Genomic DNA, 18,982 nt, shown 5'->3' with positions numbered 1-18,982 from the left:
AACCATAAGGCTAGAAGGGCATGATTGATTATTACATAGTACAGCACACTATGAGATTCCTTTCCTGGGATAATGCCAAACTCTAAACTTTAAAGACACCTTGATCAACCTAGGCCACGTTCTTTTGGGCAGGGTTTCAGTTCAGTTCAGTTTACGCTAAAAGAACAGGCTTTAGACCCTTCATACCAAGTTATTGTTATTGTTATTGTTTCCATCCAAAAGAACAATGTTAAAATGCAGCCAAAGAAATTTTAGAACTTCAAAAACTTAGAAGTGATTGCTGTACATGCACTTATGTCAGCTTCTAAAAAAATTACCGCTTTGACGAGAGCAATTTACCTTGCTGCTTGACCCATTCAGACATTACATAAGCAAAAGAATTTCCGTCATTCTCCCCAGGTATTGAGACCAACAAATCTATAAACTGGCCCACATTTGGAACACTCATATGAACCTGTACACAGAAAATGGTAAAATACAAGGAATCAGTTCCAAATATATTTAATGGAAGGGAATTCTCTTACACTTCTAGAAATTTTTTGTCAGATTTACATTGAAAAACAATTGCAACCACAATTAACATACAAACACAAATCCATCGCCGTATATCTATCTATCCTCACACAGACAATCAAGGTTTCCCCAGATAACCAATAAGTGAAACCCGCAACAATTGCACTGTCCAAGGAATTCCTAAAGAGGTTGAGGCTTCCATTTATATCACAGTGTTGGAACCTTTGCAGGAAGGCATCAAAACACTATATTGTTATGAGCAAGAGAAAAAAATTAGTACAAGGCTGAACTTCAGTATCTTTGTACGGAAGACAAAAAATTTCATTCCAGTTTCACTTGATTGCTGAACCCGAAAACAAGCATTATCTTGAACAACAAATGACTCCCAAAAGAGAGGAACTAAGAACAATTCAGCACTAATATCATGCCATATATAAGATTTTCAGATATAGTTTTGAGCACTAAAACCTGAACGACATTATCCAATGCCATGAACTTAAATATAGTTTTCCATCAAAGCAAAATGGAGGTGATAAGATTATATAGTTTAAAGAAGCTAAACAAATGCTAAGAGTAATACCAGTCTCGCAAAAACAAGTAGCAAGGAGTTTTTCAGTCCAGCTATTTCGCAAGATTGCATACGCCTGACTAATGCAGAAACCAGGTCTTGGATATGCTGGCCCATTTGTGAAGGAAGATTCAAGATAAGCTGCAAGATGTAATTCCCAACAAAAAAAGACCCCGAGCTTTCCAGATCAGGGTCCAGAAGCCTGCATGAATAACCCAACAGATACAGGAGTCAATTTAAAATTTATTATCCAGTACATAAGCCATCCAAGAAAATCGTGCCAAATCATATTAACACGTAGACTTGAATCATAAGAATAGATGACTGCAGTATAATAAATGCATAATAATAAATGTTGTTTCTCTTTCTTTTAATAACTGCAGTATGTTCCTCTTGCTCTGTTAAAACCATACATGTTTTCATTATTTGACAGGACGACGCAATTTACAAGCATAGGTATCAAAACCAAACCACCATGTGGTATTTCCACTAGATTTTACTCATTGGCAATGCTCCCCTTCACTCACATCAATTCGCTTTTAGGCTCCTACCATCTTACGTGACTTACGATTAGTATTATCATGACCAAAGCTACAATTGCTATTTACCATATTTCTCTTCAAGTATCTATTTTTGCTATTTGCAAAGAAATTCTTCACTACCTTTTCCATTATATTCTTTTCAAAGGGTTTAGATCTAAATCATTAAGAACATAGCTCGTGAGGTTCATAAATGGTGATTGTAGTAGTGAAAGATGGCTGAGTAATGAGAGCTATACAGAAACATCCAATGTAAGTATTTTGGCATTGAAGTGGTGCTTGCTGGAGCACAAGTGAATCCAATTTGGTCCAGTTTCAGCAAAGAAAAGAGCGGAAAATGATTTTCTCAGAAATATCTATTCTGATATCTGGATCGCCAATATTCTCCATACAAGTTCAGAGTTTCCAACAGAGAAAATAAATGCTATGAGAACCATGCAGCAATTTACAGAAAAACAGTTTCATCCTGAGCCTAACAAAAGAAGGTAATTGATTGACCTAGAAGATAGTACTCCCTCTGTTTCTTTTTTAATCTACACACTTTCTTTTTTGGTCTATTTCTTTTTAATCTACACATTGCTGCTTTTTCTATTTTTGGTAACATGTCCCATCTACTTTCTCCTTTTTTTTCACCCATGTCATTCACTTTTTAATACTTTGACCCACTTTTCAGTTCCTCTTATCACCTTTTGAGTTTCTCTCTCATACTTTTGTATTCCTCCTTGGTTCTCCCCCAAAGTGAAGTGAGTAAATTAAAAAGAAACGGAGGGAGTAGTTAAAAACGACACGTAGCAGCATTCATGTCCCAAGCTGGTTCCCGTAATAGGTTTCATGCTTCAAAAGAAGCAGCTCTCTTTCCATAAATGACAGATGTTATTTTAACCATCAATCCATAATATTTAAAAATCTTATCAAGAAAGAAAGACCGTGACCATAATTAAAAAGGCAAGTTTCCAGCAAAGGAAGAACATTCAACCATCAGAAAAGGAAACCAAGTACCTCGAAAGAGCATCTAGCAGACTTCTCATTGTAAATCCAGGATCTCCACCCCAAGCGAGGAGGTCATTCTTGCCCCCGCATACAAAAGCAGCTAAGCATTCTGTAGCATTCTGGTGAGCAAGATAAAAACAACCAACTGCTCAATGCAAATCAAAGATGTCAAACATAAGATTCGTTGTACCATGTCTTACCTGCATCTCACTATAATCATCGCTTTGAAGCACTATTTGTATTATAGGGTTAAAGCAAACATCATATAATGCTTTTATAACAGGACCAGGAGCATTCTGCAGAAAGAAAGGGACATAAGCTCACTCTAGATTGTTTAAAGGAAGAAGAAAGAACTTTAGGCTCATATGAAGTCTCACACAAGATGAAATCACCTTTAAAAGCATGGTCACCAAATCCAGAGATCCTGCGACTAATCCATCGGGCTGGTGTTTAGGCTATCATACAAAGCCAAACATACAACTCAATCACGTGAACTTTATGAGTTTATCTGAACACTACTTAAGGGTGAGGCTCCAAGAGGACCAAGACATACCTGGCTAAGAATTGGTCCAATATAAGGCAGTACCCGAGAAACCAATGGTTGTATGCAGCCCGGAGCATTTTTAATTGCCTGATGAAAATTGAAAGAAAAACATTTAAGAAATGTCAAAATTTCAAAATATGTGTCACATATAAAACTCAAAGGTGATCCACTTTTCAAAATAAGACCCACCTGCATCAATGAAACATCTTACATCCTCCCCTTTCTTTGAGAAAATGCAAAGTCAAAATAAAAATAAAAAAAGATACAGGTACAAGTAATTAAATAATACAATCCATTTCTCTTGTCTTCCCCCATAAGCTCAATTGATTCATAAATGACCAACTCAAAGTTAATGCTCCCTGGCTTCCTTCAAACTCCACCTTCTGTATGATACCCATGAGTTCCCATCCTCGTTTACTTTTGACTCTAGTTGTGTCCCCCTCCCATTCTACTCTCCTATCAAAAAGAAGCCATTCCCCTAGCCATAACATGTCCATTAGTGTGATAGTGTCAAGAGTCTAACCTCCAGGGTCATAATTCTTCAATGGTCAAATGCACCAACGGCTCCCCCTTTTTCACCAATTCATGCATCAATTAATAAAGCTAGGGCTTGAAGTTCTACAAACCCGGATATGTCAGGGATCTCTTTTACTTTGTTATCTTCATTGTATATTTATTTGAGATGGAAAAAGGGTAATTTGGGAAATTTTCATGTTTCCAAGCCGTTTTCCCAATTATTATTCAAAAAAAACGTTCAATCATTCGTTCCTAAATGTTTTTATTTCTTAAGTGTTTTGAAAAAAAAGGTATGTAGCTGGGGTGCATTTCCATGCACTGGAGCTATGCGATAGTTATAATTTCCATGCAAGAAATATTGAGATCCTAGTCCCTGAGTCAGGACTAGTGCACTGTTTTTTATCTATACAGAACTTCTAATGTTGGGAGGATTCAAGAAAGGAAAAGGGAATCATCTCCCTTGTTTCTCTCTGGAGGTATTTGATTAAACAATTTTCTGATTTCATTTCCAAATATTGCTGGGTAAACTTAACCCAAATTGGATCATCTTGATTTCCCCCTGCACCCCCCCCCCCCGGACATGAATACTCCCAAACTCCTCTACATACGCCCCACATATCACTGCCATAGCTACCACCCTTACCCCATCCCACCACTGGAAGTACCACCAACCACCCCGCTTGCACAGTTATGCCACTGGTTCACCTTGTCATTCCCTAAAGCAAAACACATTGTTCACAAGCCACCACCCTCAAAATCTTAATGCTAACTCCCATAACCCCAACCCCAGCAACAAATAGTCAAATTTGAGAAAATAATTCGAGAGACAAATAAAGTGAAAGAGACATTTAAAGTTTAAACCCATAATTGAATCACGCGAATGGCTATAGATGGTCGAATTCAACCACTAAAGTTCCGTACCTGGAGCTTAGATGGTGGAACCCAACCACGATAAAGCCCTCCAATGGTGGTGGCTGACACAACAATGCGGTGGAAGATGGCAGTCGTAATATGTAAAGAGCAGAAGCTTATGGATAAAAATGGCGATTGGAGAGAGATGAGTGAAGGAGTAGTTGGGGTGGGAAAAGGAGGTGAAGAAACAAAAAACAAAAAGAGAGCAACTCTGGTAGCCAACTCAAGCAAGGAAGTATTTCCTTTTTCTTTCATTGTCTACCAGATACATGAAAAGAAAACAAATTACGATTTAATTACCTACTCTAACCAAAACAAAAGTTAAATTCCCTATCTTATTGTCATTCCCTAACTTCCCCTGATTCTTTTCCCTTTCGATTACGTAACCAAATGACCCCTTATTAGCCTATATCTAGCAGAAATTATAAACTCGGGGTGCTTGTGTCTTTTAAATGCATCGATAGGGGATCTCAATCAGACATGAAAGATTAGTTTGGCCTGAAAAAAGCATCAAAGATCAGTTTCACATCAAAGAAATAAGGAAACGTGCATTTCATGTTATTTTTATGAGAACACGTTTAAGACATGTCCATCATTCTAATTTGCCGACCACAAACCTCCGTCCTTTCTGTTTCAATCAGTAATCTTTTGTTGACAACGTGAAAAAGGCACAAAGCAAGGAAGACAAATGTTACCTCCAGAACTTCAATGGCATCTATACTGATAAAAGGATCAGATATATGAGAGACCCAGGTGTTTAGAATTATGGGGGATATAACCGGCTCCACTGATAATGATGCGTCATGACCTACAAAATGATAAATCCAGCATCAGTGAAAGATAAAGTTGAACAAACAAAACTAAAGACAACTCCACGTCAAACACAAATGTTGATAGAGTGAGGATAAGTTCCTATCTGGACTCTAATTAATGAAAACAAAAATGACTTCGTTAAAATTACCAAAACCATACCTGACTTCACAGCTGCTTGCAATGTTTCAAGCACTAAGTGCAAGCTTTCTTCAGATGCCTGAAGATGTTAAAACTGTAAGCTAGCACATCAAGAAGATAGACAAAAAATAAGAGAAAGCAATAATTCCCCAAAATATTACTTGATTAAGGAGATCAATAAGTGATGAAAGTAGCTGCAATATATGAGGTTGAACAGCTTCTCTGTTTGCTTCAGATAAGAGCTGGGAAAGCACTCTGCAATAACCAACTTTAACAGGTGGTGGCCTGTAAAAAAAAATGTATCCCATACTTAATAAATCACAACCTATCTTAAAAAACCTGCACCCATTGTGATCAAAGTTAAAGCTTATACTTACACATCCATGCCTATATCTCTCAGAGAAGCAAAAAGAAAATGCTCAATGACCCCTGCGCTTAACTGTAGAGAGGTTTTTTAATACACAATTAGTCTGAGAAACTCTCAAAACAGATAAAAAAAAATGAAATGAAGCTAAAAGGCATCATTACCATTGATGAGAACTTTGGTATTGATGAGAACATGCGAGCATGTAGAAATGGGAATTCATGGACCCCTGGCCAGAGGAAGAGCTTAGTCAACCATCATAATAGAGTATTAGCATAGCTAAATGGCCTAACAAACTTGCATACCTGCTCCAATATCTTCCATGATCATTTGCTCTATGAATTTTTTAAAATCAGATCCATCGGAGCCACAGACCTATTCCAAAGAGAAGAATCAGGGCGGGGAACCTCATGAAAAGAGAGATCTTTGCATACTTCATCTAAAAGATCATGAAAGAAAGATTTTCAATCACAACATAGAGCTCAAAGCTGCTCAAACCTCTGCTTCTTGCAATTGATCTGACAATGACGCGATAGCATACATAACAGCCTCTCTTATCTGTCAAATGCCATAATAAAGATAAGATATACCATTCTAAGCATAAACCAACAAGAAATAACCTCAAACTTTAAATTTCGTAAGAAACAAAGCATATGGTTAACTTCTGTACCAGATATGCATTTTGGTATCACTCAGACCCATATTTCATTTTTGGATGGAAGTGCTGAAAACATGTATAACTGGGACCTACTCCATGAAATCAAAAAAGTATTAGTTTTTTTTTCCTAACAGTAGAAGGTGGATTCATGGTGTCAAAACAAGGCCGCATCGTATTGTATCGTCCGTGTCGTAAAGGTTTTCAAATCTACCGAACTCGATAATACTCACATCGTAATGGTGTAAAAAACCCACATTTTAGGCGGGTTTTAGAGATATTTCATGGTTTAAGCCGATATTCAGTGGTACGAGAACCACATTATCTCCGTTCCCGCATCACCGTGACCGTTACCGCAACCGTGATCGAAACCCTATTTTCGAACTATGGGTGGATTTGACTCAAACCCCTGTACTTGACAGTAGGGGGTAAATAAGTCAGTATCCTTAGTTAAACACCTTCATCACCACAAGCCACACCCACGCCCACCACCACACAGACCCTCGATGCTTCTGCCTAATCTCCTCTCCTTGTTACCACTTTCCCCATGTAGCAAGCTTCCCTTTCCTCACTACCACTAAAACCACAACCTCTTTAAAATACCCCTCGAGAAAAAGAGCAAGATATGGATCTCAAGTGCATAACCTCTCTTTAATCTATCCCTCAATATTGTCCTCATTTCCGAGGCCACCACTAACATCCTCCTTCCCTTTCCATAAATGTCACCACCACCATTTCCACAATAAATTTATACAATTTTTTATACCTAAGATCTCCTTCGATCTGGACCACTTGTCTTTGATTTTACAACCATTGTTCCATGTCTTGAACTTAAGCAGGTGAAGAAAAAACCGATCTCCTTCAATTGTCAAATAGAAGGATTGGGAGCATAAGAGAATCAGGAAGAAGAGAAGACACTAGATGACACCACGAGGAGAGAAAAGAATCGATAGGGGAAAGGAGTAGGAATAGAGAGACGAGATAGTGGAAGAGTGAGACTGAAGTGGTGCAGGAAGGGAGAAGAGAGAATTCTCAAGAAATGAGAAGGAAACAAGAGAAAATAAATGAACGAAGAGGAGGCTTTAGTTCAATTAACAAAACACAAGTTTCTGTGGAATATCCCATTATAAACCCATTGTCCATAGGTTCCACAAATAACCTGACAAGCCAACACCTAGTAACGGAAGGTAAACCGAACACAACCTAAATATGTCAAATTTATAAGCAACAGGAAGTAACCACAAGAAATGCAACCACATAGAGGAGCAGAAAGACAGACCAAATAATGAAAGTAAAGAGTATGACTTGGACGAAGGAAGTTAGAACTTAGAATTTATACAAAGAATATGAGTTAACAGGAGCATATAGCTTAGATATTAGTAATGAAGGAAGGGGATCTTTATGGTCAACCACAAGATATAATTCTTGGTTCATGAAAAAAATGTATCTTTTGGGATTAAGGTTGTGGTACTTACATCCTGTTGTATAAGGGGAAGCAAAAAAAATGTGAGATAGGGAGTGGTTTATTAAGAGAAAAGAAATAATCAATAAATCCAGACGGATGCAACAAATGGATACAAAATTTACTCTCATATGAATCTATAAGGAAAAAGGAGACGATGGACTGAATGAAATGTCTCATAAACAAACTCCTTAATTTGTTTAACATAGTAAATTAACCAATCCTCTCTAAAATCAAGAAATCTTGATCAATGTTAACTGCAAAGCCCCTTTCTTAGGTATGTGCAGACTGCAGAGAGATAGCCCCTATAGTTCTTCCAACCTTTGCATGAAGACTATTTTGCAGCACTATTTTGCACCATAAGCAACAATTATAAAAGCAAATGCAAAGCAAAAAGACTCTCTTCATCATCCTACAGCATCAATTCCATTAACAAAAACTTCAAATGGATTATCAGTTAACATAATTTGAGAAACAAAACAATAAGGAGAAGCGCTTCTCAAAACAATGCAATAAGAAATCTAACATGTAGCTCCTTTACAAGCACCGTGCACCTAATAAAGATGCTTTGTGCTACTTCTTCCATTCTTCATTTATCTTTGCAAAGCAAGGTCTCTAGGAACATTGAGGCATTAATGTTGACAACATGTTTGGATAGGCTCATTTAAGGAAACAGAGAGTTAATAAGTGTATCCATATAGTGATTCTCCTGTGGCTGGTACCGATGGGACTGCCATGTTTTATTGCAATATGGACTGGCATTGCTTTCATAGAAGTGATTTATCATTATAAAGATCAGTTTGAGACAGTCTATCATGAAGAATTTGCATGTTACATAGATCAATTCTGGAATTAGAAAAGAAAACTCCGTGCCAGGCAGTATGCTCAGTTGTTCCTTGAGCGTCATAGAAGGAAGGGTTAACTTGGATTTTTAAAGCAGAACTTCTAGGGTCTTTCTTCAAACTCTTTCTTGGATATGATATATTCTTGAGAGTTTATTAAGATGCACGCTTCTGGACCTTCTTCAGGATGTCTTCATCTGATCTGCAATTTGATTGCGGCTTCTGCTTAGGGCTCCTGATCCTTTACTCTCCAAATTTTTTGAGGCTTGAAAAGATAAAAATTTGATCTTGGCAGTTTCTTGTCTGCTTCACTGCTTGGATTATGATTTTAATTAAACTTGTCTAGAAAGTGATAGAGGCTTTACTAAACATCCATGAAACACAGGCCATCTGATCTGCAATTTCAATGCTGCTTCTGCTTAGTGCTCCTGATCCTTTACTCTCCAAATTTTTTGAGGCTTGAAAAGAAAAAAAATTGATCTTGACAGTTTCTTGTCTGCTTCACTGCTTGGATTATGATTTTGACTAAACTTGTCTAGAAAGTGATAGAGGCTTTACTAAACATCCATGAAACACGGGCTTCCAATGCTCCATGTGTTGATAAACCAAATGCATCATTTGATGTTATGGAAGGGCCTCTAGGAATTTTCAAGCAATTTTATTTCCATGTAAAGGAAAATATTCCAAGGAAATTTTGCAGGATAGTTACTTCACTAAGATCAGAAACCCTAGAACTTGTAGACAAATGAGCATGTAGATTGTAGACAAGGAGTTATATTGGGGCGGTAAACAAATACAACTAATGAGTGATACTTACATATCGACTGATTCAAAATTCAAATACAGCTGATGGAAGGCTATATGGAGTTACGGACCAATATGACCAACACCAAATTCATATTGCATCAATTATGACCTTTTATGAGACACTAAATAAAGTATGCTACCACAATGCACTGCATTACCGTGATTATGACCATATTTGCGATACAAAATCCTACCGAAGTGTATGTAAGAAGCTGGAGGGGACCAACATCTAATTATCTCTACTACATATTAACGCCTATGCAACGAGATATTGCAATCATGCCAGCAGCTTGATCCAAACATTCGGTAACTTAATGCACACACATCAAGAGACAACGTTCTTTTTCATCAAACCCCAAATAATGATAATATAATAAGAAAGAAAGAAAAGAAAAACATGACAAAGGAAAGGTCTAGATATTCAGTAAATAGATAAGAACATATAAAAAAATAGAAAAAAAGGTATCTGATATAATTTAAAGGTTGCACATCAATAAGAATTAGCATCAGTTTCAGCTGTACTTACCCTCCACCAAAATTTTAATCCTTCAGACTTCTGCTGTTTTGACTCCATAAATCTCCTCCTAGCAGCATCTATTATGGCACGTAGTCCTTCCTCCCCACAAGAATTGATGATCTCCTCTAATAGGAGGACACCTGTGGATAAAATGGACCATAAAATTTCTGACGATCTTACAGATGAAAGACAACAACTTAGATGCAAATATGCAATCACCTTTCTACCATAAGCTAGGCAGATCCAATGCAATCATGGTTTTACACTATCAGCTAGTATTACTATTATCTAATGCATAAGACCAAGAACAGACAGACAAGTGTCCAAAACAAAGGAGTGTTTCCTTATATAAAGCAGCCTCACTCCCTCATAAAAGGAAAGATAAATCCTTGCTAGAAAAAAGTTTGTCCTAAAGATCTGCTACTTTCATTCCATGCATGTGAAACACCATACTACAAAGGAAACCAACTTTCAGAATTTCAGCTATTCAAGCCTTCTGCGTTCTCCTTCCCCATTCCCCAAGCAACTCGCACAAAAAAAAGCAAATAGACATTGACAACAAAAGGTGGCAATATGATTTAGCAGATATAAGTGTGCACAAATTCAGGGAGAATAAGACGTGAGTTTCCATAAGGTAAAGGGAAACTTAAGGGCAACGCATAATAGCAATCTAGCATAGTGTATTTAAAAACTAAAGCTAAATTCTATAAAGAGGCCTTTCCAGATATACTCTTATGATACCAAGAAAGTCTAAGTTTGGTTTTTAATAAAAAAGCTTTTAATAACCAATTCAATATTCCAAGTTATTATCTGAAATTCTTCGTCTAATATAAAGAAAAAGAACACAATCTGTCCAATATTTGAAAAAGAGGAACTTGCTACATAACGTCATCAATGACAGAGGACAAATATCAAAAGAATCGGGTCCAAATTTACTATGCTCATGTGGAACATATCTAAATGGAGGAAGTTTAAAACATAGATAACATGAATCCCTCACAATACAAAAGCTAAAGTAATTACATAACGTAACAACCATATCAATCATAATCTTGCGACAGCATTAGCAATCTACAAAAGAAAAATTGGAATTTTATGATGAATAACAAAAGGCTCTTTTACATACAACCCCAGTAACAAAAGCGATGCAATTTCATACTAAAAGTAATGCATTAGTCTCATTATCTGATATACCCGGTTCTCACTATCAAACTTGCATACCAGAAACACGGCAGTTGTACATATTATCATCCTCGTCAGAGATGTATTGATTCGCGTCGAGAGACCAAGCATGCATCTGCATAATAGCGAAGTTAGAAAACAATATTGGATACAAAAGCTAACAGAGCAACCAAGTTCCATAGTCATTTCTATGAGTGAATTATCAGAGACCAAAACTAAATTAAAAATGCAAGTGGGTATTCTGATAACCACGAAGAATTTTTTTATACAGCTGTGAGCTATCCCATAAGTTTTACCTCAATTATATAAGTGATGCTTTTTGAAGAAAAAACCTATGTTATGGAGAAACATAACATTAACAAGGAAAACATATCAAATGTCCTTGAAAATGAACTTTACAATTTCAAAAGGGAATGTCAAAAAGTAATGTTAGAATTGCCAGAATTTCAAGTATCACTACAGATACATCGAAAAACAAAAAATAATTGGGGCACCTGTTGTTCTGTAATCTGCATAAATCCATATGTATAGTAAACAAGCTCTTGCAAATTATTTGCAATAACCTAAATACAAAAAGGAAGGATATTATGAGCTGTACATAACGAAGGAGACAAATTAATATGTAACAATTCTAAATATAAGGTTAGTTTACTGTTATACCTTCACGAATCTCGAACTGCCAACAATTGTTAGCAGGAACTCAAATAACTGCAACCATTCATGTGTTAGTCCAATATTGACCATAGTAAAAGCAGAAGAAACAAGGTAGCATACCAACACAAAAACATAATGACAATTCAACCTGATGGCACAGTATTACTAAAAACTGTATAACATAGTTGCAAAGTGATATAATAAAAACACAAAATAGATTAAACTGAAAAAATAATCAAATAAGAAGACTCTGAATTACAACCAAATATTGCAAGGAATTTGAGCATATTGAACAGACACCTTTTCCAGCATCATATAGCTGCTTAATTTATGTAGAATACCTAGTTAATAACGACGATAGCAAGAACCCAAAGCAGATCCCAGCAAGATGGGGTCTGGAAAGATCCGGATAGAGGCAGACTTACCACTCAATATTGGAAAGCTACTAGCGAGCATGTTTCTGTAAGATATACTTCATCTGATGGTCAACATGAACAGGAGCAGTTCCAAGTCTTCCTATTGAGTTAAGTAGAGTTGATAAATAAGAGAACAATGTGTTAATCTTACTTGCCACATGTCCTAGATTGCTATGTTGCTCGGACTTGGGTACACATGCCCGACATGGGTACGTGTCCAAGTGTCCGACTCGGCTATTTTTTGTGGAACTTTTTCAATTTTTTGGCCGAAAATGAAGTGTCCCACCAATGTCCAAGTGTCCAGGATCAAACACGGGTACTTGATCTGAAATGAAGAGTCCGAGCAACATAGCTAGATAGTGAGACTGAGAGTCAGGAGAGAACTGAAATGAGGAAATCTTCAGCAGTTTCAACGATCTTGCACTTAATAGGGAATAGGGAGGTACATTAGCTTCCTTGTGGACATACATAGATGTGCCTGTTTGTCTTAGCATTGCTGAAAACAAATTTTTTTGGCTTGGCTTGAATTGGAAGATCACATTAGAACTAGCACCTTCAAACAGCATTAAATGCTTTCCAAAATTATTTTAGGATACCTTTATTAATTACTTTTATTTAAGTTCTTGTAGTATGTCCTAGCATTGCGGGATACAAAGCCTTTATCTTCAAGAGTTCAATGTAAGGGTTTAAGCCATTTACAACAGATGAAAAGCACAATAAAAGCACCAGAAAAAAAAGGTACAAAACCACTTCCTCGGTCATGGACGGGAGAAGAAAAGTATCTGAGAAGGTTGTAGCATTGTGCAAATAAACCTCCTTATATTGATATTGTAGAAGAGACTTTCAAAGGGCACTTATACGTAAAACCCATTCAAGGATTTCGATTTCAAGACTGGGTAGTCAGTCACTCAGTCTACACATTGGCAACAAAGGGTGACAACCGAAGGAGATGTGAGCCCCTTGACATGTGACAGTGGCCTCATTGAAGAAGCTTGATCAAATTGTCAATCTCCTTAGAGACCATGACCAAAAAATGGAGCTCAACTAATAGCTATCCAGATGTTATGAAAGTAGGCTCCATTCTTCAGGGATCAACGGAACACATTGATAACGATCAGTTAAATATTCTTCCCTGTTATGGTTTTTCTTTCATACAATAAATGGAACTGAGGATGAGGATATACAGTTCAATGTAATCTCTACCAACAAGGAAGCGACAACAGACAAGCATATTAACAGATAACGCCAACTCAAGGATCAATGAGGCTGGATATTCATAACCTCATTTATGCTTCCTACTTTCCTTTGACAGAAAACAAAAAAGGGACTGTTGATGAAGTTCCTAGGATGAATTAAGTCTATAGATAGTTAAGATATCTACTTTGAGAGAGGATACCTTTCTTACAGATCTAAAGTTATCAAATGCATAAAACTATGAACATAAAGAGATCCTGATGTATCACAGAACAGGGCTCTTTCAATGGTACAGACTCCTATAAACAACAACCTCTTCCACTCTTCACTTCTAGATGCATTGGTAATGACAGGTAAGAAAACCCATCCACATTTAAAAAATGGAATTGAAGGCCGAGAAAGTATCAATCAGTACAAGAGAAGGCCAACAAAAGAAATGCCTAATGATTCTCGAGCTGAACCGAGCCACAGAGGGTGCTGACAGATATGATCCTCTTCCTTTGCAGAAAGCCCAGCGCTAATAAAGCTGACTCAAACAGGAGGCCTTTTTCCAGTTACTAGCCTAGGCATCTAATCCACCTCTTTCTTGCTCTGTGTTTACTTACTGATGAAAAATGTTGAATCCTTCTCTGTTGTTTGTGTCCAATTTCCCTCAGCCAACTAGCTTTGATATGCTCGCCTACTTTCTACCTTCGGTAAACTTCCTCTGCTATCTAATCATCTCTTCGTGGACCTTTGCGGATTTGCCTTAGTTGTAGTATTACAACATGTCAGCTATTCAAGAAATACTGATTTTTAATTGATCCAAACCATTTTTTTTAATACATCTTAATTAACAAAATTTGTTTAATTTTTGGAACAAAAATTTACTGATTATTTCATTATTAACAAGATCACGTGAAGTTATAATGGTAATTGATACTACCAGTCTACCAGCAACAAGTACAGAAACACTAATAATTACTAAGTAGCACTTCTACCTTTCAATCATAGGATCTAATAAGTCGAACAGAATAAGCTCGATTGATCTTGTTAAAGTATAATACCCTTCCAATCAAAGTCAAAGTAGCTTTAAGGCTACAGCCCACATGTACTATGGGCCCTTGTAAGTTAGTCCACCTTTTCATTGCAGATGGCACTACACCCCTTTCTGGAACTATTTCAATCAAGCTTTTAGCAAGATTCTGGGACTTCGGAAAGTAATCTCTTATAAGTTTCAGATGAATACAATTTTGTTATATATAAAAGGGTTTTTTGTCCCAAACTACCTTTAACTTTTATGTTTTTGCGAGAAACTACCTTATAAAAAAATTGTTGTCCCAAACTACCTTACTTTTACCATTTTGTTGTTGACAACTACCTTAGGCCGATTTCCGACGTTGACTTTTGTTTTTTCCGCTTTTTATTGTCACATTATATACTTGACCTCTTCAAACCCTTTTTTTAATTTTCCCACCCTAATTTCCTCATTTTCCGGTGTGCGCGCGCTCTCTCTCCTCATATCTATGTGACACTTTGTACCACCAATCCACCATTAAATTCCTCTTCTACTTAAACTAAAATTGAAACAATCACCCTCCTCAATTCCCACAAGGGTAATTTTGTTTTTCCCACAATTTTGAACTGAAAAAAACAAAAGTCAATGTCGGAAACCAGCATAAGGTAGCTGTCAACAACAAAATTGTAAAGTAAGGTAGTTTAGGACAACAATTTTTTTATAAGGTAGTTTCTCGCAAAAACTTGAAAGTTAAAGGTAGTTTGGGACAAAAAACCCTATATAAAAACATAATTAATTAAAAAAAAAAACTCCTTCACATTCTTCTCTTTTTCTCTCTCCAGAATCCTCTAACCTAGTCTTAGTTGTATTAGGAACAAAGCAGCATTTTAAACAAAATGGGAAAAACAGGTACATAAAAAGTACCTGTACAACAAAGGATTCTAGACTTCTCTCAGCTCCATCAGAGTCATATCGTCCTTCAAAGGAGTCTTGAGTACCTTCAATTGATGACTGTTCGTATACTTGTAAAGTTGTCACAAATGTCTGCCAAAGAGGTCCTACAATAGCTACAAAACAGATATGCAGAGAAACATCAAGAATGTGAGGACAGAAAGTGCTTCACAAAATGTTATGCTGTTGCCTGTTGACAAGAATCATCTAAAAACTCACTCATGAAACCTTCTTCAGTAGCACTAGGGAAATTTTGCACAAATTGATTCAAGCACTTCAAAGCCTACGAAATAATAAAGAACAAAAGTAGATCAGATAATTAGAACTACACTGAAAAAATCAGGAACTCGGATTGGCTGGCTGTTTCCTTGGATATGACCTTCCCCTCACCCCACCCCTCCCTTACCGCTGCACATGCAACTGAACACATACACATACAGCACAGTTAAGAAAAAAAAAATATTATCACGGGTCAAAAGAAACCTCCATTCTTATGCTCCAGTCATCAGGATCTTCGGATTGTACTGGATGACTCAAGACAGCTGCAAGCTGCTGCATCCATGAGTGAAGCATCGATGACATCATATAACTAGTTTCTGCCTGAAAAGACAGTCATTAAGTATGTCATTCCATGTACGACAGCAAGTATCAATTAATCTAAATCTAATCTCATATTACTCATAAACATAAATAATTAATACCTTGTAGGTACCACTGATAGTCCCCAGCATAGATGTACAGCCGTAGACTATTGACAGAGCTTTTGTACGCATAGATTTATCATATATCTAAACAAGGTAAATACATAAGTACAACACCATTTATATAGAGCATCAAAAAGTCAGACGAATAAAATTCTGAAACAAATGCTAGATATCATATTGTTTTCATTCCACACACAAAAGCAGCTCAGGAAATTGTTCACACTACTCATCCCATCTGTCTACCTAACGTAACTGCAAATTACAAATAAAACCAGGCAGAAGCACAGGGAAGTTCAAAAATATCATCAACAGAACCACCCTCATAAGCAATATCTTAGTTGAGAAACAAGTACAGAAGTGAAAAGATTACTAGCAGGACTTTACATCGAAAAAAGTTTAAAAGGTTTGTGTTCACGTAGCATAAAAGGCGAAACAGTGGTCGAAACAACAACTGAGTGCCAACGGAAAAGGGATAATTGATTTAGAACTTTGATTAAATCATTAAATAATATCCCACAAAGGGACTTAATTACAAGAGAGTTGTTGTTCCGAATGTTTATTGAACCAATAGAAACATCACAATGGCACCGGGTCATGCTCAAGGGTCAATAATTAGGAAGCACCTACAAGCTTGCCTTGATGGCATGTAAAGCTTATAATATATAGATGATAACTGGAAAGATGGGCAGATTCTAGCACAAGGCCTACAACAAGCTTCAGGTGGCAAACCTTAGAGGAACCATTGTTAGCCCGTAGAAAGTCCCATTCAAATTCTAGGGGTAGTGAACATGAATATGAAGTAAATTGGCAAACTAATGTTGATCCCCCTCTTCAAAAAAGCATTAATTTCCTAATTACAATACGTTGTTGTAACCTCACAATAAAAGGTTCAAAAGAGGAAATGCGAAACAGGAGAGCCAAACATGAAAAAAGGAAGAACTATTCAAAAACAACAAAAATCAACTAAAGCTTTCAAGTTTGGAACTTTAACAAGTGGAATCAACACACTCTTCTAACATTGCTTCAAAGCATAAGGCTACATCACAATTCTCAAATACCAAGTTACTTTCGCCAAGTTTGTGCATCGGAGGGAGGGCAGGGGGGTCTTCAGGAAAGAGGAAATCCCTGCATCATGCCTCCGAATTTAGCGACAACCAAGGTAAGTTCGCATTAAGGGATACTAGCCGAAATAGACTAATCAAGCATTAGAGCCCTAAGAGTGATAGTAAAAACATCCCCAAGGTGATCTCCTTCCATGTAAACCCTAGATTTAACCTAAGGTAAGCAAGCTTCCAGACATAGAGGGTTTCAGTTCTTCTGTTTAAGAATATTTTGAAACTTGATGTGGAGTGTTAAAATTGAAGAACGGACTTGCCTTCTATTGATTGTGAGGAGGGTGATAATTGATAATATGAAGGCAATAAGGCATGAAATATTACCCTCCTTAGCAGACATCAAAAATTTTAAGTTTCACCAAATCAACTCCTTAAGGTGAATTCGGAGACCTGAAGACTGGATGGACGGACATGTTAGTAAACTGTGAAAGGCTGTGGTAAGGAAGTAGTCAATACTAACCCACTTGATTGTAACCATTAATCACAAAGATTATTCTGAAAATAGATACTTTCTCTATTTCACAATAATTGAAACATAGAGAAAGTGGGGAGTTACCAAGGAATCTAGAGAGAGAAAGTTGGGACCACAATTAAGTAGAGTGATGGAAAAAAGAGTTGTGGTCCCTCTTGCTTTTTGGTGGCACATTTGTAATAAGAGTGAACTTTTTTTTACCATTTAGACTTTAGAGCTTGGTTTCACTTATTGTGAGTTTTGTGACTATTCCAAATAAGGGAAGTGTTTCACTTATTGTGAAACGGAAGAAGTATATTGTAAAGGTATTATAAGAACTGTAAAAATCATGATACATGCAATTATATTAGGTAGGTCACTAAATGGAAACAGCACACCGAAAAAAAATCGGGAAGGGAAGAATTCAACTGATGTCCCAACTTAATGCGCCTTTCCCCGATCTCAAGAATCCCTCATTTCAGAAACACAGCATTTTGAGCATTTGGGCAAATGCTAGGCTAACCATAATGTAAGCTCATTTAACAACGGTGTTTCTCTAACAGTAAATTCTGTGTGTTTCAAAGGCAAAAAGTAAGCACATACAGCTGAATTTCAGATGCAGCAGTATCTGCATTGGCCTATTTTAGGATACAATTCACTTCAGGCGCGAGGTAAATAAATTTAAAGCATAAACTCTAACATAAACAAATAAATTTAGAACGCAACAAAGAAAAAGTTGTTTAAATTAACAAAATAAGAGAATCACTCTCCAATTCTGATAATTGGGGTGAATTTTTGTAGTGTTACCCCCAAGAGATTCGTGCAAAGATAGAGTAAAAACACTCGGTTTTTAAGCTTTGAACACAACAGTTTTTCATTTCATTCATCAAAAACTCAACACCAAAATCTGATTTAATTCCAATGCATTACAAACCTGAGGAGATGAAACAATTGAAAGCAAGCAAGGGAACAAGATAGGCACCAAAGATGGCACAGCTTTATCATCTATGTCCGCAGCTATAAGGGCCAAGCATCTTAATGCACCAAGCACTGCAGAAAATTAACCAAAAGTTAAGCTCGTCTCATTCTTTGTGAAACAATGTCATACATAGAAGAAAAAGTCAACATAGCACGAGAT

The 18,982-nt window shown here is 36.8% G+C and overlaps 1 protein-coding gene across 3 annotated transcripts in view; it reads right to left on the bottom strand.

The window, feature by feature from the left end:
• Nucleotides 1-18,982, bottom strand: part of LOC104896318 (uncharacterized) — a 31,174-nt gene that overhangs the window by 3,088 nt on the left and 9,104 nt on the right. For all 3 annotated transcript variants that reach the window (XR_008969940.1, XM_048647513.2, XM_057395973.1), the window contains 22 exons: nt 18,779-18,894; nt 16,276-16,362; nt 16,058-16,174; nt 15,794-15,857; nt 15,548-15,690; nt 12,023-12,070; nt 11,857-11,925; nt 11,402-11,477; nt 10,190-10,320; nt 6,396-6,455; nt 6,203-6,272; nt 6,062-6,126; nt 5,911-5,972; nt 5,695-5,818; nt 5,555-5,612; nt 5,278-5,390; nt 3,164-3,241; nt 3,003-3,065; nt 2,811-2,906; nt 2,620-2,729; nt 1,094-1,283; nt 340-454 (listed from right to left, as the gene is read on the bottom strand). Coding sequence is in view for 2 of the 3 variants with exons in the window: in XM_048647513.2 (XP_048503470.1) it covers nt 340-454; nt 1,094-1,283; nt 2,620-2,729; nt 2,811-2,906; nt 3,003-3,065; nt 3,164-3,241; nt 5,278-5,390; nt 5,555-5,612; nt 5,695-5,818; nt 5,911-5,972; nt 6,062-6,126; nt 6,203-6,272; nt 6,396-6,455; nt 10,190-10,320; nt 11,402-11,477; nt 11,857-11,925; nt 12,023-12,070; nt 15,548-15,690; nt 15,794-15,857; nt 16,058-16,174; nt 16,276-16,362; nt 18,779-18,894 (2,055 nt within the window). In the remaining variant the exon portion in view is untranslated. The remainder of the gene's footprint in view (nt 1-339; nt 455-1,093; nt 1,284-2,619; nt 2,730-2,810; nt 2,907-3,002; nt 3,066-3,163; nt 3,242-5,277; nt 5,391-5,554; nt 5,613-5,694; nt 5,819-5,910; nt 5,973-6,061; nt 6,127-6,202; nt 6,273-6,395; nt 6,456-10,189; nt 10,321-11,401; nt 11,478-11,856; nt 11,926-12,022; nt 12,071-15,547; nt 15,691-15,793; nt 15,858-16,057; nt 16,175-16,275; nt 16,363-18,778; nt 18,895-18,982) is intronic.

This window comes from Beta vulgaris, chromosome 6, assembly GCF_026745355.1.
Source record: "Beta vulgaris subsp. vulgaris cultivar EL10 chromosome 6, EL10.2, whole genome shotgun sequence".
Lineage (NCBI taxonomy): Eukaryota > Viridiplantae > Streptophyta > Magnoliopsida > Caryophyllales > Amaranthaceae > Beta > Beta vulgaris.
The sequence above is the reverse complement of the archived record's forward strand: the minus strand, read 5'-3'. Positions and strand labels throughout refer to the sequence as shown.